The sequence below is a fragment of the Chenopodium album genome, chromosome 15 (genome assembly GCF_948465745.1).
Source record: "Chenopodium album chromosome 15, dcCheAlbu1.1, whole genome shotgun sequence".
Taxonomy (NCBI): domain Eukaryota; kingdom Viridiplantae; phylum Streptophyta; class Magnoliopsida; order Caryophyllales; family Amaranthaceae; genus Chenopodium; species Chenopodium album.
The window spans coordinates 12794782-12813850 of NC_137848.1; the positions used below are offsets into that span (position 1 = coordinate 12794782).

Consider the following 19069-nt stretch of genomic DNA (forward strand, 5'->3'; position numbering starts at 1 on the left):
GGTTGCTGCTCTCGGGATGATCTTCCACGTATTTAAGGAATTCATCTATCCCTTTCACAAAGTCCGGATTAATAGAATTCCCAACCTTCCTTTCATACATCCAGCTACATACGTTCTCTTTGTTTCAAGATTACAACTTCTACACAACCAACGCATATGTATAATCACATTAGTTACAAAGCGTATTGAATATTCATTATCCATTAAAGTGTTATAGAAATGCAAATGAGATTGTAAATGATGTCCAAAGGTCCTTATCACTCCAACCTAACCCATCCTTAGACGCTTAATCTCAATAGTGAATGTATGTTAGGTTTTCAGTTCTATAGAAAATCCGGCAGCATTTCCTTTTAGTTCTCCAAGTACACGATGTAGGCGATTGGATAACCCGCTATATGTACCTAGAGAACATTGTAGAGAAATGACAAGCCAGGATATTCCCTAGAACCAATAACAAGACATACATTCACCACCTAAATGAGAATAAACGTACAAGGACAGTCTCAAACGGGGACTATTCAAGACATGCTCCTAATGTGTATGCCTTGAACGGGTATCTAGGCATATGTTTATGCAAATGACCCATTTAAAAATATTTACAGTAAATAACACATCCATTATATGAAAACAATTATATCATAATCATAATTAAATTGATATAAACAATTAGTGTCCATAATTAAATTGATATAAACAATTATTAATCATTACATTAAACATTATATAAAACAAATATATTTAACTAAATTAACTAACATAAATTATATTAAACTAAACTAAACTAACATACATTATTATAATAAAATATCAAACTAAACTATGCATTATTATAATAAAATATCAAACTAAACTAACATATCATGCCATACATTATTATAATAAAATATCAAACTAAACTAACATATCATGCCATACATTATTAATAAACCAAACTAAACTAACATATCATGACATACATTATTATAATAAACCAAACTAAACTAACATATCATACATTATTATAATAAACTAAACCAAACTAAACTAACATAAAATAAACACAATAATAAACTAACATATATCAAAGTCACTAACATGCCAAATATAAACTAAACTAAGAATTTTAGGGTTTATAATGTCACTAACCTCTAGATCTGTACTTTTTATTGAGATTCAAAGCAAGTAAATGTACAAATCCTACAAATAATTATAATTAAACCTTATTTAGAAATTATGATATCAATTTTTATTCAAAAAAAAATAAAAATAAAAGAGCAACACTTACCGGCGGCTGAACGACAGGAGGATGAAGGTGGTGGTGGTTCTGGTCGCAGCAACGACGAAGAAAAGGAGAAACCTATAGAAAAAGGTATGGTGGTTAGGGTTTAAACAAAAAAAAAATTCACAATTAAAAAAAAATACCGAGCGGCGGCCTGTGAACGACGGATGGTAGAGGTGAGAGGCCGCTGGTGATGGTGGTGGTTAGGGTTTATCGAAAATTTTTAAATAAATAAAAATTCAATACACTTACCCACCGACAGCCGAGAAAAACACGAGGAAGAATGCAGGTGGTGGCGGCAGATCGACGGTGGGCGACGGTGGCGGCGGTTTTCCCTCCCGACCTCTTCCTCTTTCTCTTTCTCCCTTTCTCTCGTTCTCTCTCTTCCCCCTTTTTCTGTTTCAGAAACGTGACCCTAAACTCTAAAAGCCCCCCCCTTTTTTTAATATAGTTTTCGACGGAAATAATTTCAGTTGGAAACTAACTTTTCCGACGGAATATTCCATCGGAAATAATTTTCCTACGGAATATTTTGTCGGAAAAGTTAGTTTCCGACCGAATTTATTTCCATCAGAACGTTTTCGAGGGACATTCCGTCAGAAATTTATTTTTCCGACGGATTTCTCCGACAAATTTATTTTCCTCGTAAAATTCAAATTTTATGACGGAAATAAGGGTCCGTTGGAAATTAGCCTATTTCTTGTAGTGTGAGTATTAAATACACTGAAGTAGCTAACAATAAACAGCTATTTACCAAACACCTTTTCACAATCAGCTACTTACAACTAGCTAGTCAATCATCAAATATAACTAGTTAGTCAAATCAGTTAATACAATCATCTATATCAACCAACTAACAACTAATTATCAAATAGGGTCTTTGACAATCACTACCAGAGTAAATAATTATTGTAGTTCTCAACAAAACACAAAAATCTTCCATCTTTATTGCCCTTGTGAATCCATAATCAACTTTCTGAAAAATTATGGCACAATTAAGATCCACGAGGAATAATAATTTGGATAATAACATAATTGGTCCGACTAATTTAAGTTTAACTCTGAAATCAAGCTGAAATAATGATAGCCATAGCAGAAAGTCATATGATCCAAATGTTAATTATCAAGTTCCACTTCTTTCTTAAAAAAATAAAAAATAAATTAAAAAATAAATAAACAAAAAATAAAAAAAGGTATACCCCACAAAGTTAAGCAAAATATGGTTGAATTCCTGAATATTGTTTGTAATCTTCTTTTTTTTATGGGGGTGGGCTATTATATTGGGTTTTGACATAATTTTGGGCCTAGTTCTAGGAGGATAGTTGTAAAATCTAATTTGGTTCTATTTTTTAAAAATAAAAATAAAAAATTCAATTTGGTTTAGATTGAATTTTAATTTTTACCCGAATATATGTAACGCACTTACTTATGCTATTGTTTCAATTAGCAGTTGAAGAACTAGAATTTGTTATATACAGTCGAGTGTACCATACATTTAACTAACCTAAGATTAGTTTTTGCTCTTCAAATGATGATAAAATGAAAAACAATTATCAAAATAAGAACAAATACTCATGGCTGTACGGCACACCCAGGTGTATATAACAACCTCTCGAATGTCTGATTACATACAAATTGATTTTTTCTTGACAAAATTAACATGTACAGATGTACATATACCAAATCTATAATATTATTAAAACCCAAAGAAATTACAAAAGCATAAATTGCAAAAAATTAATAAAAACCCAACACTTCCCTCAAAAAAAAAATAAAAAATAAAAAATAAATAAAACAGCAATTACAAAACTAGACATCAAAAAATTAAAAAAAGAATTAAGACAATCTGTCAAAAAAAAAAAAAAAAAAAAAAAAAAAAAAAAAAAAAGATCAACCATCTTTCTCTCTCTGAATAATTTGGGTACTCCCCCCACACAACCTTTCAACAATGGCACCACCACCACCCGCCGCCTTAATGTCACCATATCCACCGACTACTGCCGTCAATTTACGTAGATGCCATCAAATCCGAAGAGGGAGATGTTGGAGAAGTGAAAGGTTTACACTGCTTTACCACCACCGTAACAGCAAGTTAGTAATTTCTTTGGCAAGTTAGGCCGCCGTATAGTATTACCTTCATCATTCCATGGTAGCCCCAAATCAATGATGCAATACTACCAAGATGCAATGGGCATTTGTCGAAGGATCAAGCCGCCTAAATTATTTATTACGTCCACGTGTAATCCAACATGGAGTGAGGTAAGAGAATTTGAGGAACAACCTCAAGGTCAAGCAAGTCAAGAAGATCCACTAATGTCGTGTATAATAAATTCAACAAATGCAACTGCACAACATCAAATACAGTTCTGGACAATTGAAGGAAAAGGAAATGAAACACAATGTATCGAGGAGCTCCTTTATTATGGAGATAATGCAACTTAAGGAGTTTGTAAATAATGATAAGCATGACAAGAAAAAGCCTTAATTAGTAAGATTCTTAACGTGTTCTTTTAATTGAAAATTCTATCTCGGTATCGTGCGGTTGTGCCAACGAAACTATATATTGAATGACAAAAACCTAGCGACTATTTAAGTTTTTCTCACTATATCCCCAAACATCCAAAAAAATATTAAAAACGGGACATCGCTCGGGCCACAAACTAGTTCTTTTATTAAAACCGCATATTGATTGAAAATCATACGAGTGTACTCCGATTATGCACTTGTACATAACTATTGATTAAAAAATTCAGCAGAATTAACAGAGGATAGAAATCAGGACAAGGTCATAACAACTTGCTAGCCCGATTATTCTTTTCTTTACAAAAAAACATTATTTTAAAACTGAAATTAAAATTATACACATTTTTTCTACCCAATAATAAAAGAAAAAAAGAACAAAGGTACAATCAATATTCAATACCAAACACTGAAAATTTGCATGATCTTGTACAAATTGGCAACGTAAAATGTATGTGCATTTTTCCCTCAATCCTGTTATAAGAGAGTACAACATCAACAACTGCAAGATCAGCAATCTTTGCAATGTCAAAACCTACAATTTTGCGTATTTGCGAAAAGGTTTCGAGGCCTCTTTCAGATGGTTGGGTACGGGGAGGTTGCAAACAAGAGTAACCCTGGCTGATGATATTATGTGATCCTTCTTCATACTCGTCTCATCCGCGTTCCATAATCTAACCTCCCAAACCTGTCAATAACCAACATTTTAATGTGAGAGGATCTTTTAAATTACTCTTAATATTAATATAGTCATGTTGAGTCTTATTTGATTCTTCTTAATTAATAGATTATTAGAATTTAATTGTTATATATTTTTACTAATAAGAAACTAACGATATTTATGGTCAAAGTATTGCATTGACAAATGTGCAATAAAAAGAGGCGGAGGGAGTATAAGAATGTCTCATATAAGATTTTGTCTTCATCGTGAACATGCTAGTATGGCTTTGTTATCATTCTAGTTAGTTTGGGCTGGGGTTGCTGAGCTCCACTAAGGGCCTGTTCATTTCAGCTTAATTTCAGTTCAGCTCTAATCAGTTCAGTTCAGCTTCTAATTTTCTTCTCTCATAAAATATTCATTTCAGTTCAATTCACTTCAGCTTCTAATTTCCTTTTCTCGTAAAATATTCATTTCTGTTCAGTTCAGCTCAACTCCAATCAGTCCAGTTCAGTAAATGTGAACAAGCCCTAAGCATGGGAAATTTTGTAATCACTAGGTCACAAGTGTGTAACAAATTAAAGAGCAAGTGGTCACTTAAGACATAATTTTTCTTTCAAGAAGTGACAATCCCTTTCTCAAAACTTAATTCATAACGCCCTAAGCTCGTACTCCCTCCATACCACAAAACTCTTCCCAACTACTAATCTACGTATTAAGTAAAATGAATAAAGTAGTATAATCGCGCGATTACTTAGCTTGCTCATGTAATAAGAATACTAGCCTCATAAAATGGGTCAAGTAGGGTAGAATAATAGAATTTCTTTGGCAAAGCAAATGTGAGTAAAACATTTTTAAGTTCTACTCGCATTTGATTGGTAGTTGGGAAGAGTTTCGTGGTATGGAAAATCTTAGTAAAACAAAACGAGTATTGAATTTCCCTAATTTATAAACAACCCTGTTATGTTAATAAATTGTTAAACATGGGGGCGGGGAGGTGTCTATATCACTCTCCTTATAGATCCCATTCAATAGACAAATCGTTTTCATTTATCACTTAATTAAGTAGGCTACACCCGTGACTAGGTTTAGAAGCCATCATGCCATACTACACTAAAGTCTTGATATATGGCTGAAGATAATGTCCAAGCACCATACCATATTACTAGTAGTTGGGCTTACCTACCTATTTAAGAATAGTGGTGTCTTTTCTTTGGTGTATATTAATATAATACGAAGTAAGCTGCATTTTCAAACCTCTCTTCCTCCATTTGTAATCTGTAATGCTATTATGGTTCATTCGGACCATAAAAAAAAGTCAAAATTTGCTTCAAAAATGAATTAGATTACAGTCAATAAGTTGATGTATTAGCTCCTAACAATTTTCCTAAATAAAAGTAATTAATGACTTAATATTAGTAGTAGTTAAATTAAGTTAATAGGTCAATGGAGTAAATAGTGGGGCATGTTTAATTACCCACCTAGTCTTAGTTTTCGTATGTTTATGGCTTTAATAAGGCTATTAAGACACATGCTAGTTACTGTTTAGGCTTAATAGTGTTCTTCAACTAAAAGAAAGGCATCAAATGTAATCCATATGAATGTAATAAATACATTGAAAGTGTGTTTTCTAAATCATAATTTCTCTATATTTTGCTTAATGTCCCCAATAAATACGGAGTACTAGCAATCCACCAAGAAATTAGGCTCTTTAAACACGCCACATGCTAAAGATAAGGGTATCCATACACTTTTGACTATCCTTCATTCTTTGAAAATTCAAAATTATCCAAACCCCTAACAAAAAATTCCTCAACCTAATCTAGTATTGATGCCAATTGGAATGCTAAGTTTTCAATAAAAAATTAACATGCATACTTCTTGAATTTCTTTTACTGCGTATTTATTGTCATATTTGGAGTTTTATGCTTGTCAATGCAAATCTTATGTCACTTAAATAATAATTTTTCAATAAACATAAAAATGCTGATGCACTTTAATCGACAAATAGTTTCAGACATTCCATTGACTTTAATGTAACAACACTAACAAGCAATAAATGGAGTATTTAAAAAAATAAATAATACCTTCGTTACATATTATTTGCAACGATTAGACATTTTTTCTTTCTACTTTATGTCAAATCGTTGTAAATAATATGAAATGGAGGTAGTAAATAAAAATAACATATTTCCTCCGTTTGTTTTTAGTTGACATCTTTCTATTATCACGCTTGCCAATGCATGTTTTTATCGATTAATATCTCTAATTATCAACATTGTAAAATTATAAAAAGTGGATATTAATAAAATATACATGGAAACCATTCAAACAACATCTCACATGAATATGTTTTATCGTATCTATAAACCACAAAAGTGAGTCAAAGGGTGTTGTGTGAATAGTGTAAAAGTCAAACGGTATCAACTAAAAAAACGGAGGAAGTTATATATATAGCTAATTGAATTAGAAATAGAATTTGTTATATATACTCAAGTGTACCATACATCCAACAACCTAAGGTTAATTTTTGCTTTTTATTTGATGATAAAATAAAAAGCAATCATCAAAATAAGAACAAATACTAATGGATATACGATTGGAGGATACAACCGTATATATATAACAACCTCTCAACTAGACAGCCAAAAAGTTACAATACTGTAGACGTAGACCCACTTAACTGACGTTGAAAAACATGTCCTAGTCCAACTCTAAAAGTCTAAAATGCTTTTTCTTCTCTACTATATAACCAATAAACAATTCAGAATTGACAATAGAGGTCAGGATTATTGAAATCATGAGTTGTCAATCTTGTTATCCAAATAAATGAAAAATAATGCCCTCGAATACTTAGTTTAACTTACGATACACCTAGCTTTAAGTGCACCCAAGTGTTTAACTATTTATCAGAGGAAATCAAATTTGGAAATAGAAGAATTTAAATTCAATCATATTTTTAGGGAAGACAATTCATAAATACTCCTATACTATAATGTACTCCTATGTACTCCTATATAGGAAGAAAAGATACATAATAATTAATCATTAATTTTATACCAATTAATGCGTGATTTTGACATAAATAAATGGGTTTGATAATCGCAAGATACCTGAATTGTGCGACCAGAGCTGAGAGGGGTTGCTTGAGCAAGAACTAGATCACCAACTTGAGCACTCCTCATATGGTCGATGCTTAAATGGATTCCCGCCACTCTTTTCATCCCACATGCCAAATACGCCCCTATACTCGCAAGTGCCTCCGATATCAACGCCGATACTCCTCCATGTAACACCTTGAACGGCTGTCCCAAGTATTTTATCAGATTTATTTCAATTTACATTATTATACTCCGATATCAACATTTTATAATTTCTATTAATACGCAATTATATAATATAATTAAGTAATGGTCAAAATAAAATATACTCTACGTTTTTTATTAAAAGCTGCACTTGCTATTTTCGTCCGTTCTTTTTTAAAAGCTACACTTTCTTAGTTCCTCTTTTGAAAACTTTTATCCATTAACGGTCCCCACTCACTCTTACTTTATCATTTCTCAATTCTTTAACCCCTTTTACCCCATTTTACTTTACAATAAAATAATTATTCACTATATTTTCTTACGGAGTACTGTATTATTTTTTAGGGTAATGTTATATGTAGCCCTTACGCATTTAATATATTCCTTTTTTAGTATTAAGTTGAGAATTAATCGACAATTCACGAGTAAAACGGTGTAATAAATTTATAAATGTATATTTATTGCTTATATGCAGGGTTGTATATATCTTTTTCCTATTTTTTATAACCTAATCTACACCACTACTCCCTCTGTCCCTAAATTTTTGCCCCATTGCAAAAATTTGGTTTAATTTTTATAAACTTTGACCATAAAGTACTCTTAATCTATAAGTGATAATATAGTCATGTGAGATCTTGTTGGATGCGTCTCATTGTACATTTTATTGATATTTAATTTTTATAATTTTTACACAGGTGAAAATAGAGATATAACCGTTTTAAAACGTTTGTTGGAGACCGCGAAAAGTCAAATGAGGCAAAAAATTAGGAAGGGAGGGAGTAACATTTTACATCCTAAAGCTCTAAGAAATTCCAACTCTAACTTCAAAAAAAAACGGAGGTGGCTTACAATTTGGAATGAATGAGAGATGTACTTCGTATAATAAATTTACCGATAGAAAAATACAAACCAAAAAGAAAAAAGATTTGCGTTTTGAACACAGTATTATGACCTGAAATGAAGACTTGAAAATTACATCCTACCTCCGTTTCATATTATTTCATATTATTTGTAACGATTAGACATTTTTACTTTCTACTTTATGTTAAATCGTTGTAAATAATATGAAACGGAGGTAGTAATAGACTTGGATGTACCATGAAGACTTTCACGAAATCGAAAAACAAAAACCCCAATTCAAAAAAAAAAAAAAAAAAAAAAAAAAAAAAAAAAAAAAAAAAAAAAAACTTTTACTGAATGTGAATGTAAAGAACGGGATGCATGTAGAGTTGTTAGTAGACAAATAAAAGTACTCTTCGTAACAATTTCATAGCTTTTGAAATAATAAAATAAAGTTGCAATTAAAAAAGAACGCAAACATGAAGAATTGACGGGAGAAAAAAGAGGCAAACGAACCTGGCAACATTTAGGGGTGACTACGAGGTGGCCGGAAACACAAGAAGGCGACAACTCATCGATTTCGAATCCGATAGTGTGGAGTGGAGAGTCGAGCTCAGCCGTCTTGTTAGAGTTTTCGAGGACGGAAACAGCGGATGACGGCGGTTGTTGCGGCGGATTTTCCATAGAACAATTTATAAGTTTTTGTGATTTTTTTGTGTATTTAATTAATCCTGATTTTACTAACAATTGTATGACAAAAAACTAGGAAGTTGGAAACACAAAATAAGAAAGGGAGAGGGATGTTACGAGAGTATATATGGTCAATATGGAGTGGAGGGGAGAGAAAGTGTGACAAAGTGCGTGCAGTGTGTCTCACATGTACTCACCAACTAACATATTACGTGTAAGACCTAAGACGGCATCGTATTATACGAATTATTACGGAGTTATGGAGTATATATATATTATACCTTTATACGAAATACGACTTATTTTGTTATGAAAATAAAATAAATTACTAATAATTGTCATGATAAGATTTGATATTGAATCTCACAAGTCTTTGTATACAAAATAAAAATGGAAAATTATGCTTTAAAAGTGTTTGATTTCTAAACCAATAGTTATCATTTACGTTGAAGGGTGTTTAGAATTAAATTAAACTAATGACAATTGACGAGTAATTCAATGTACTCTGTAATATACTTTAAAAACCGATGTTGATCAATTGAATATATTTTAAATTAAAAATCTAAAATGTATCATGTTAATATTCGAAATATATTTTTAGTATTCGAAAATAATCTTAATTATTGAATTTTGTACAAAAAAAAGTCATTTGAAAAATTAATTATTGGAATATTCCATCAAAAAAAAATTGTATAGATTATAAGGATTAAGATTTAAAGAGTCCATGAAAAGTTGACAAAATAATATCCAAGATTATCCATTCAAGAGTTGAAATGTCGTTATTATTATTTTTTTATTTAAATGTTAAGGGTATAGAAAAATTGTTGTACTAATTAATCTAATACCAACCAACATTGAATTGAATGGTTACGCCACTTAAGCGTTGGGACTTTAGATTTTCTTTTTAAAAAACTTTGGGTGCGTAAAGTGTATTCTAGTTAGGGGCAGCTGGCAATTCAAACATGGTGTAATGCTTCGTCAAAATAATCCTCTTTATCAATCAAGTATAAAAGCCACCAAAGATGATTGAAATTTTGATCATTATTTCTAATCATCTTTCTTTAGGGATGCTTGAAAAATACGACTACAAAAACTAGAATTAAAGTTTTAATCCAATTACAATTTAATATCAAGTGATGTCATTAGTCTATAATTATTTTTAAGTAAAAGTTACTAATTTAATGACTTCAAAATGAAGTTATAAATAGTGGCATAGTGTCAAAATTAATTCAATCTACTAACCATGACAAAGCTAATTTCACCTTATTAGTATTTCGCCCTATTGGCGCTTAATAAAGTAACATGAATGCATATTATACCAGGCCTCATCCTCAGTCGCGCTTATTAGACAGGCCCTCCTCCTTAGTCAAGTCTAGCTTTGCCCCCTGCTAGTCTGCTACTAACATCAATATGGAGGATTGGAGGTAGTAGAAGTGCCAAAAGTGTGGTACTTCTTTAATTTTTATTTTTTTATATTTTTTGGTTGGATGGAAAATTGATGAAACCAAACATAATTCACTTCAAATATATTCTATGAATCATAGCACTCGACAAGTCGACTGTAAAACATCTAGTCATATCCTGAATACTTGAAGATCCAACAATAAATTCAAGGTTCACTAATAAAAACAACACCAATTTCTTAAAGTGTGTAAATTACTAAATCGGATGTTTAATTAGGATTTAATAAAATCGACTTTCGAGGAGGTCACAAGAAGATATAGTATTAAGCAGCTTTGGCGAATCCAACTCGAAGATTCCCATAATCGAAAACAGTGTGATAAGCTCCTAAAAAGATGTTCCCAAGAATCCTACCACCAAAACAACAATAAAACGGTTGTAAAAACCACAGGATTTATGTATAAAATACTCAATTTGTAAGTTAACAAACACCGATAAACTGAAAACTTTTTTTTTTTTTTTTTTTTTTGTTGGAAAATAGAATGGTTTTATTGGGCCAAAACCTCTCATAGGTACTCTCAATCCAGATTAGCGGGTTAGGAGCTGTGGAAGTGGGGAGAAGGGTATGGAAATCCCCATCCTAAAATGTCTCTAATGAGGTTTAATGTGAGATGCAAACTTTTTCAACTAGATCAAACTTGGTAATATATTGCATTGTGTAAATCTTCTGTTTTGTACTACTTAAAATTTCTGGATTCTCAATACATATCTTGTAATATTTGTAACTACATTAATTTGATGTATTAAAATTACGGAGTATATATTTGGAAGTTTGTCAATTACAGTCATTTAAAGTTATTTTGCAAATTTCAGCCATTAAAAATAAATAAATAAATTCAAATTGCATCCCAAAAGTACTAAAAAATTGTAAATTACCATCCAATTTAATTTTTTCATCGATTTGTACGCCGAAAAATATTCCATCAAGGTTTTAGGGACCATTTTAGGCCTTTAGGAACTGAATTGAGCTTGGAATTGACAAAAAATCGTAAGTGCCTCGTTTTCACGGCAAAAAATAGTTGCACACAGAACAATACATTTTTTTATATGCAAAATGAAGCTTTTTTTTTTTTTTGCCAATTCTAAGCTCAATTTGGAATCTAAAGGACTGAAATGGCCTCTAAAACTTTGACGGAACATTTTTTGTCAATTCCAAGCTCAATTGTTGAAAAAATTAAATTGGGTGGCAATTTACAATTTATTAGTACTTTTAGGCTGCAATTTGCATTTTTTTTAAATGACTGTAATTTACAAAATACAAACTTTAAATGGATGCAATTAACAAGATTTTTTATATATTAAGATGAATTAAACAAAGAAGTACTCCCTCCGTCTCTGAATACAAAGCCTCATTTCCTTTTTGGGTAAACCAAAATACAATGTCTCTTTCTATATAAAGGTTGTATTTTTTGACATAATTACCTTCTTTTTGATGAGTTGTCATCTTTATTCCCTTACTTTTTTGTACTTTTAACATCAATTCCCAACACTTTCTCTCTCTATTTCTTCAATTATTCCCAACTATTTTTTCTTTCTCTCTATCTCTTTCTAATCTCACATGCACATATGTGCTTTTGATCATTAATTTTAAAGAATTTATAATTTTTTTAATTCCCACACAAAAACCAAAAGAGGCTTTATATTAAGGGACGGAGAGAGTATCGAGTATATAAATTATACAAGTACATGTTGTAAATACCCGTAGAAAAAATGAACAAATGAAGTACAGGTATAAGATGACTTACCAAATAGGCCCTTGTGGTGAAGGGACGTCAACACCAACAAACCCATTGAGACACACATGTGAACCACTTTGTTTTACTTTGAGGATGTACTGTACCATTTGGAAACAATGCATTAGGGGATGCACGTACTTTTTGTCATGACTTTTAAAAGAAAAAGTTACATATGACAAACAAAGAGATCAAATTGTACTAATTCATGATGGCGTAATAAAATAGCCAACTTCTTCTTCATCCTCCCGTAAATCTTTAGAAATTTTATCATTTTTTAAAAATGGGGAGTAATAATATCATTAAATAATGGTCATACGACATCTAAATCTTTAAAAAATTTATGTATTGTATTTATTAAGTCCGTTTATAATTGCGTTACTTTAACCGATATACTCCCTCCGTCCCCAAATGATAGTCCCTTATGGCCTATTTTTAGTCCCAAATTGATAGTCCCATTTGCTTTTTTCAAGTACCATTAATATCAATTTTTTATCAAAATTTCCTCCAATTACAACAATATTTGTGCAAATTTAACTTTCCCATGTAAATTTTGTTTTCAATGTACTTTTATTATTTTCTCTCTCTACTATTTTACATACCCAATGTAAATTTATATTTTCAATGTAATTTTACTACTTTTATTTAAGTTTCTTAATTCCCGTAATTTTTGCCCATAAGAGACTATCATTTGGGGACGGAGGGAGTATTTGTCAATATATAACTTTCACTCTTTGATTAAGAAAATCATAACTTTGTTTTTGTCATGAATTCTTAATTTTATACGGTTTTCAAAAGTGTTTTTAATGCTTATCTTTAATAGTTTTTAAAAAAATCATTAATATTTTTAATTGTCTATTACATAGTAATAAAAATTTAAAAAGAAAAAATTAAATTATGAAAATTAACATTGTAACTAATCTAATTATTATTACATACAGTAATACGAAGTTACATTTATTCCTTTCACAATAGTAACAAAATTAAGTCAAGAGAATATGTGAATAATGCATAAGTTAAAGTTATGCAAAATTTTAAAAATAATAATAATAAATAAATAAAAACAGGAGGGAGTAGTTTTTGGGTGAACTCAATGTGAAACGGAGTCACTCCATAGGCTAATACTTTTTTTTTTTTTTTGGTGTTTAGAGAGCCACAAAGGTAGGGGTGAGAATCGATCCTAGGACCTCCTAGAATCGGGAGGGAAGCTTTAACCACTTGATTTATCCCTCACTCTCGCCAATACTTTTTGTTCTAAGAAAATAATTTTTCACGGAAAAAATTTCAAGGGAAACACACAAATATTAAAATATTTTTTATTCGTTTGTTTTTGTACATGCTAGGAGGAAAGAACATTCATTCGTTTCAATAAAAATGTTTTTCACTCTTGCAGAATTATTTTCCACCCCTTTATAAACTATATAATAAAAAAATAAAAATATTTTTTTATTTATTAATTTTGAAAAATATTTTCCATCAAAAACATAGTCGTACACTCGTACAACATACATCTAGATTTTGGCCTTCGTTTGCGGGATTTTGGCCATAGAAAGCACACCAAGCGAAAAAAAGAAAAAAAAAAAAAAAAAAAAAAAAAAAAAAAAAAAAAAAACCTTGCAAGACATAAATTGTCTAAATTAGACGTACAATGTGAATATTACGTATGTCAATGTCACACATAGTTTTCTCTATATGTTTTTCTTTTTTATTTTTTTTTTTGAGGAATAGTTTTCTCTATATTGTGTTGTGCAAAATGTGTTGCACGGAAAGAAAAAAAAAAAAAAAAAAAAAAAAAAAAAAAACCAACAACATAAACCATTGATATCAATGCTAGCCATGTATACCATGATGATCATGCAGTGATGCTCCATTTTGTTGGAACTCTTGGGAGGAAATTCAAAAAAATGATATGTATAGGCAAAGAAATTAACTCTTTCACCTTCTCTTATCCTTCGTGGTGGTTTTTAAGGTGCGCAGGTGATTGACGGAACATGACCTTAAATTTTAAAGGTCACAAAAATGAGTATATAATTTATTGAATAGATGGCCCATTATAATAAATTGCATGGGACCCTATAAGCATTACGTTATCGTAGTCCCGTCACTGCTTATCTCGCTATATGCATTTACTTATTTATATATAAGATCAATAAGAGGAACGATGAAGTATATAATCTTACATATATCTTAGAAATCTTTACAAGAAAATATTGTAACTAAATTCCAAATGATTGGATATCTACTTATTTATTAGTTTTCCACTAGAAAAATATATCAATTTTATTATAGGACAAAAACTTAATTTTTAGGGCTTTCACCAATGCTTTAAAACATAAAATTTGTAGCAACAAACCAAACACACACAAAGAACAGAATGAGTTGAGAAACTAACTTGCTCTGGCATGAGAGGGAAGGCTTTGTCCCCAATGGTGAATGAAACCGGAGGCATAGATCCGATTTTCTTACAATCGACAAACGATTTTTGCCCCGGGTTTGGAAGTTTCTCACATAGCTTGAACAAATAGACTATGATTAGTCACAGATTACACAGATTCGCCTAGACAGTTGAAGTGAAACATGATCAAAATGGTACCTTATTCATAAAATTGAGTACTATTTCCTTTGCTTTCCGTTCTCTTATTTGCACTTGTAAGTAGATTACTGCCATCTCACAGAAACTACAGTATGCAGTGTTGTTGACAGTTGATGAGTTCTCCTCGTATCCACCATCGACAACTGTATGAATTCCGTCACTGCATAAGTTTCAAGGACTTGGTTAGAATTCAACAGAGTGAACACAATTGATCATAAAAGGTCTATGTGACAACGCAATCGCGACACTAACCTCATATAGCCCGTGTTGTTATTGTACAAACATAAGCCGACTGTTGTACAAACTCTTTCAGGTTCTAACTGCAGATGATCAGTGAAAAGAATGCAACTAATTTTTATCATATATACAAGAAAGAAATCAGCAGTGATCGAGTAAAAATCAAATGAAAGTCAGACAAACCCCTGCTATTAGATGATCCCATATTTGAGACCCGTAGTTTGAAACAACAGTTTTGCATTCCAAGCTGACTATTCCTTCTGCTCCAATGGCATGATTAATTTCTGCAATGATCATCTGACATAGATTTCAACTGGTTAAGAAGTGCTTAAGTTGTTACCAAAACAGTCAATAAATTTCAAGTCTAGAATGAATACCGTCGGACCAGCAAGTAAGGATGTTCCAGAATCGATTATAGCAGCACAGCCCTCCGAGCAGTGACCTGTAAATTGTAAGGAAATGACAGTCACAGTCTCAGCAAAATCCATAGGCGAAGTTAGAGAAATTTATTGAGGAACGGAGAGAGTATATGATTACGGCCCTCCTCTTACATATAAAACAATGAACGTAAATTAGCTGATTATGCAGCTGGTTAATGTACCTGTTGAACTGTTTGCTATGTCAAGACCATTAAACTCGACCTGTTAAGACAATAACAAAGAGTATCATGAAAAAAGAGCAAAACGAGGTATCAAATTCATAACCTAAAGTTTTATATACCTGCCAATATTCACTATTAGCCATTGGGACATAAACATGATCGCCCCTGTGACGTTTCCAGTTAATACCACCGAAAACAATTTCACCCCCGACTTCAGTACTAAGTGGATTCTGATTAAGCCAGAGAGAAAAGACCTGCTGGCTCACAAGTTTCTGTTGTATCATATTGTACCTAGTACAGAGAATGACAGATCATCGTGTGATAATGCAATTACGAAAGGAAGCAGAAGTGTACAACAGTTGAACAAAAGCAGAGATCAGCAGAGGCTAAAAAAGGCTAATTCAGTATTTATGTGCATCTTAAGTAGGTGATAATACTGGAAGATGCATTCTACCGCGCTAATCAGCTAGTTACTACAGTAGTTGCAGTAAGTGCTTGATTAGTTTAAGTGTTTCTACATGTTCAACAATTTGTCTGTCTGGTCTAACTTGATACGAATTAATAGCCTGATAGGCTGACACGAACCAACACAAGATAAGTAGGCATGGGTTAAGGGTTCTTGATCTAGTCAAATTAATTAAGCCAACACTCTAACCCATCTTTTAATGTAATGAAGGTTCAAGTTGAAATATTTATCCCTAAAACAACTCAATTAGCCTGTTTCTATTTCAAGTTAGTCCACTATAAGCAAAACGTCAGAGAACTACAATTTTTCGCTCCATAGGAATTGAACTTGAGAATGAAAATAAAGTGGCAGTAAAACATACAGAATTTCTTCCAAAGTTTATAAAGTGAGTACAGTAGAAAAGTCATTAAGATGAGCTTAGCTCTACTGAGGAAAGGAATATCGAATAGATGAAACTAAGGCGATCATTGTGAATCAGGAAAAAGAAAGGAATAAAGTACATACAGAATATGAATAATAAGTACCATAATGGTGCCTCTGACCCAACAGATATATCCTGTAATCCTAAGCCAAGTACCCCATCAAACTTCATAAATATTAGATCTATTGATTTTTCTGCCAATGCTTCGACAAACACCTGAAAGACATAGGCTATGGTTGAGAATGAAGAAGCAGCATTGAAATTTGTGGTTACCTGCACGCCTGCACCATAAAAAGAAGCAACAAACCTGATCTTGGACAATAAGACCACCAACATCGACATTATCCTGGCTATAGATGCCGGCTATATATCCAGAGCCGTAAGGTATCTTGTAAGGTATGCCTGTTGAAAATCAAACAAGCCGCTCAGCAGTCAGCACACTTGGCGCTTCCTTGGGATACACAATGCTTTCAACTAGCTTACAACTTTCTTTTTTTTTTTTTTTTTGACAAGAACTAGCTTACAACTAGAAGTGAAAGAATGTTGTAATTATTTAAAAAACACAGTGCTTTCATAACCTTCCAGTTTTCCAATTGTTTTATGTAATACCTCGCGACAAGAAGTTGTAAGTTAGCAGAAAATATAGCCTCACCAAACACTATACAACAAAAATTCTTGGCATCAAGAAACAAGAGTAATTACCTATTTTGGTGTATGTTCTTGATATCCTTGAGCTGTAACTGGAGTGAAAGTAGCAAGCAATCTGCTCGTAAACACAAAAGATGTAATATAAACACTCTGCTTGCTGATGTTAAGTAAAACCAATGATAACATGTAAATCAACTATAGCACAAACTCACCGAAAAGAAACATTTAGAAGACGGAACCCAAAGTTTTGAGCTACCTGTATCAAAGACCACATTGAACTTCTGAGGAGGGGTGCCTATGCCAATCTCACCATAATATTGAGTATCCATGAAATTCTTCAAATATACAATGGCTGAATCTAAATCCTTATGATCACGTCTGACTTTTATGCCTGAAGCAGTCGCTCTTTTCAGGTCTAATTCCCGCTTCTTTAGCTCAATGCTAATCCACTCGTTAGATTTTTCAACGAGGGAAGATGACAATGTCCAAGAGCAAAACCATATGACCATGAACATAAGACATAATATCTTTCCCATCCTCTGATTCTTCAGAGGAGGCTCGAGTTGTACCTTTCAAATTACCTATCTCAAACCGAGTAGATGAAATCAGAAAAAACAGTCTTTCATTAGCTTTCTGGTTCAAGTGAATATATAAGATCATATTATAAACAGATATGATGCACAAAAACTCTCATAAAGGCCATGATTATCGCGAAGAAAACTCAAGGGAATTGTCTTCTACATATGACTTGGAAGTTCTTCCTACTCGACCCTCACGGATCTTGAAATCCCTAAATGACTTTCTTTACTACTGCTCCCTATAAACATACCCAAACTAACTATTGTACAATAAATTGTTTGCATTTTAAGAGTACTTAATAAAGTTTTACATCTTCAAGCAAAAAAAGTTGATTTGTTGTATTAGTGTTTCTACATTTCCTATTTGTTTTCATGAAAATTTGTCCAAGTGTTTCCTTATTTCTCCATTTCTACAACTTCCTTTTGCATTACCATCTCCATGCAAGTATGCAACATTATAAGACACTATCATATCAATGATCCTACAATGCACCAAAGAGATTAAATATGCGCCACCTTACCCCTATCGCCGAGGCAAATTTTATTCATTGCAAGGCCATGAACATGACAACACATGATGAAGTGTACTCTAGAAACCAAAATGAGTAAGATATTTGACTATATAACTTGCCGGACAGTAGTATGTAGTAACACAAATGTATTAAAATAGAGGGCATATAAAGTATAACACAAACACTTTTCTTTTAGGCTTGAACGGAAAGTTTTTCACTAATATAAAGTCATACTGACATTTACCACCAAAGTTCTCACTAAACAAGAATCAAGTCTAATACGTCAAAACAAATTCCTACATATATATAGCTCTAATTTACAGAAAGTAAAAAAAAGCATTAGTTCATTGCATACCTCTACCCAAAAGCTCGAAGTTGAAAGAGTGAGACCTAGTAAAAATGAAAGCTTAAAACTATATATAATTATATTTTGTTGTATTGCTTCTCTAATTGAAGAGTGAAGCTGAAGCTTGAAGTGGGAAATAACGAGGAAGTTTCCTTGGTGGACTTCCATAACATAACAGTATGAAAAACTCCAAGCTAGAATT

The 19069-nt window shown here is 32.0% G+C and overlaps 2 protein-coding genes across 2 annotated transcripts; both read right to left on the reverse strand.

Annotated features, from left to right (window-relative positions):
- Window positions 1-4033: 4033 nt before the first annotated feature.
- LOC145581934 (1,4-dihydroxy-2-naphthoyl-CoA thioesterase 1-like) lies at window positions 4034-9394 on the reverse strand. The gene is made up of 3 exons (XM_081638973.1): window positions 9098-9394; window positions 7550-7741; window positions 4034-4466 (listed from the first exon to the last, which is right to left on the reverse strand). The coding sequence occupies exons 1-3, from the start codon at window positions 9263-9265 to the stop codon at window positions 4314-4316; spliced, it is 513 nt and encodes a 170-aa protein (XP_081495099.1). The 5' UTR covers window positions 9266-9394; the 3' UTR covers window positions 4034-4313.
- Window positions 9395-10826: 1432 nt separating this feature from the next.
- On the reverse strand, window positions 10827-18953 carry LOC145581935 (aspartic proteinase-like). The gene is made up of 14 exons (XM_081638975.1): window positions 18877-18953; window positions 17644-18012; window positions 17486-17546; window positions 17091-17185; window positions 16887-16999; window positions 16016-16187; window positions 15897-15936; window positions 15673-15737; window positions 15479-15592; window positions 15311-15378; window positions 15059-15218; window positions 14858-14977; window positions 12478-12566; window positions 10827-11082 (listed from the first exon to the last, which is right to left on the reverse strand). Exons 2-14 carry the CDS (start codon window positions 17965-17967, stop codon window positions 10998-11000), a joined length of 1506 nt encoding a protein of 501 aa, XP_081495101.1. The 5' UTR covers window positions 17968-18012; window positions 18877-18953; the 3' UTR covers window positions 10827-10997.
- Window positions 18954-19069: the final 116 nt, after the last annotated feature.

Excerpts from the sequence above, each read along its gene's own strand:
- LOC145581934 (XM_081638973.1), bottom strand. The coding sequence starts at position 9,265 with ATGGAAAATCCGCCGCAACAACCGCCGTCATCCGCTGTTTCCGTCCTC. Across the intron at positions 7,742-9,097 it reads TCACCCCTAAATGTTGCCAG|CCGTTCAAGGTGTTACATGG; the intron begins GTTCGTTTGCCT and ends TACTTGGGACAG. Across the intron at positions 4,467-7,549 it reads GCTCTGGTCGCACAATTCAG|GTTTGGGAGGTTAGATTATG; the intron begins GTATCTTGCGAT and ends GGTTATTGACAG.
- LOC145581935 (XM_081638975.1), bottom strand. The coding sequence starts at position 17,967 with ATGGGAAAGATATTATGTCTTATGTTCATGGTCATATGGTTTTGCTCT. Across the intron at positions 15,738-15,896 it reads CATAGCAAACAGTTCAACAG|GTCACTGCTCGGAGGGCTGT; the intron begins GTACATTAACCA and ends TACAATTTACAG. Across the intron at positions 15,593-15,672 it reads CCTTACTTGCTGGTCCGACG|ATGATCATTGCAGAAATTAA; the intron begins GTATTCATTCTA and ends AATCTATGTCAG.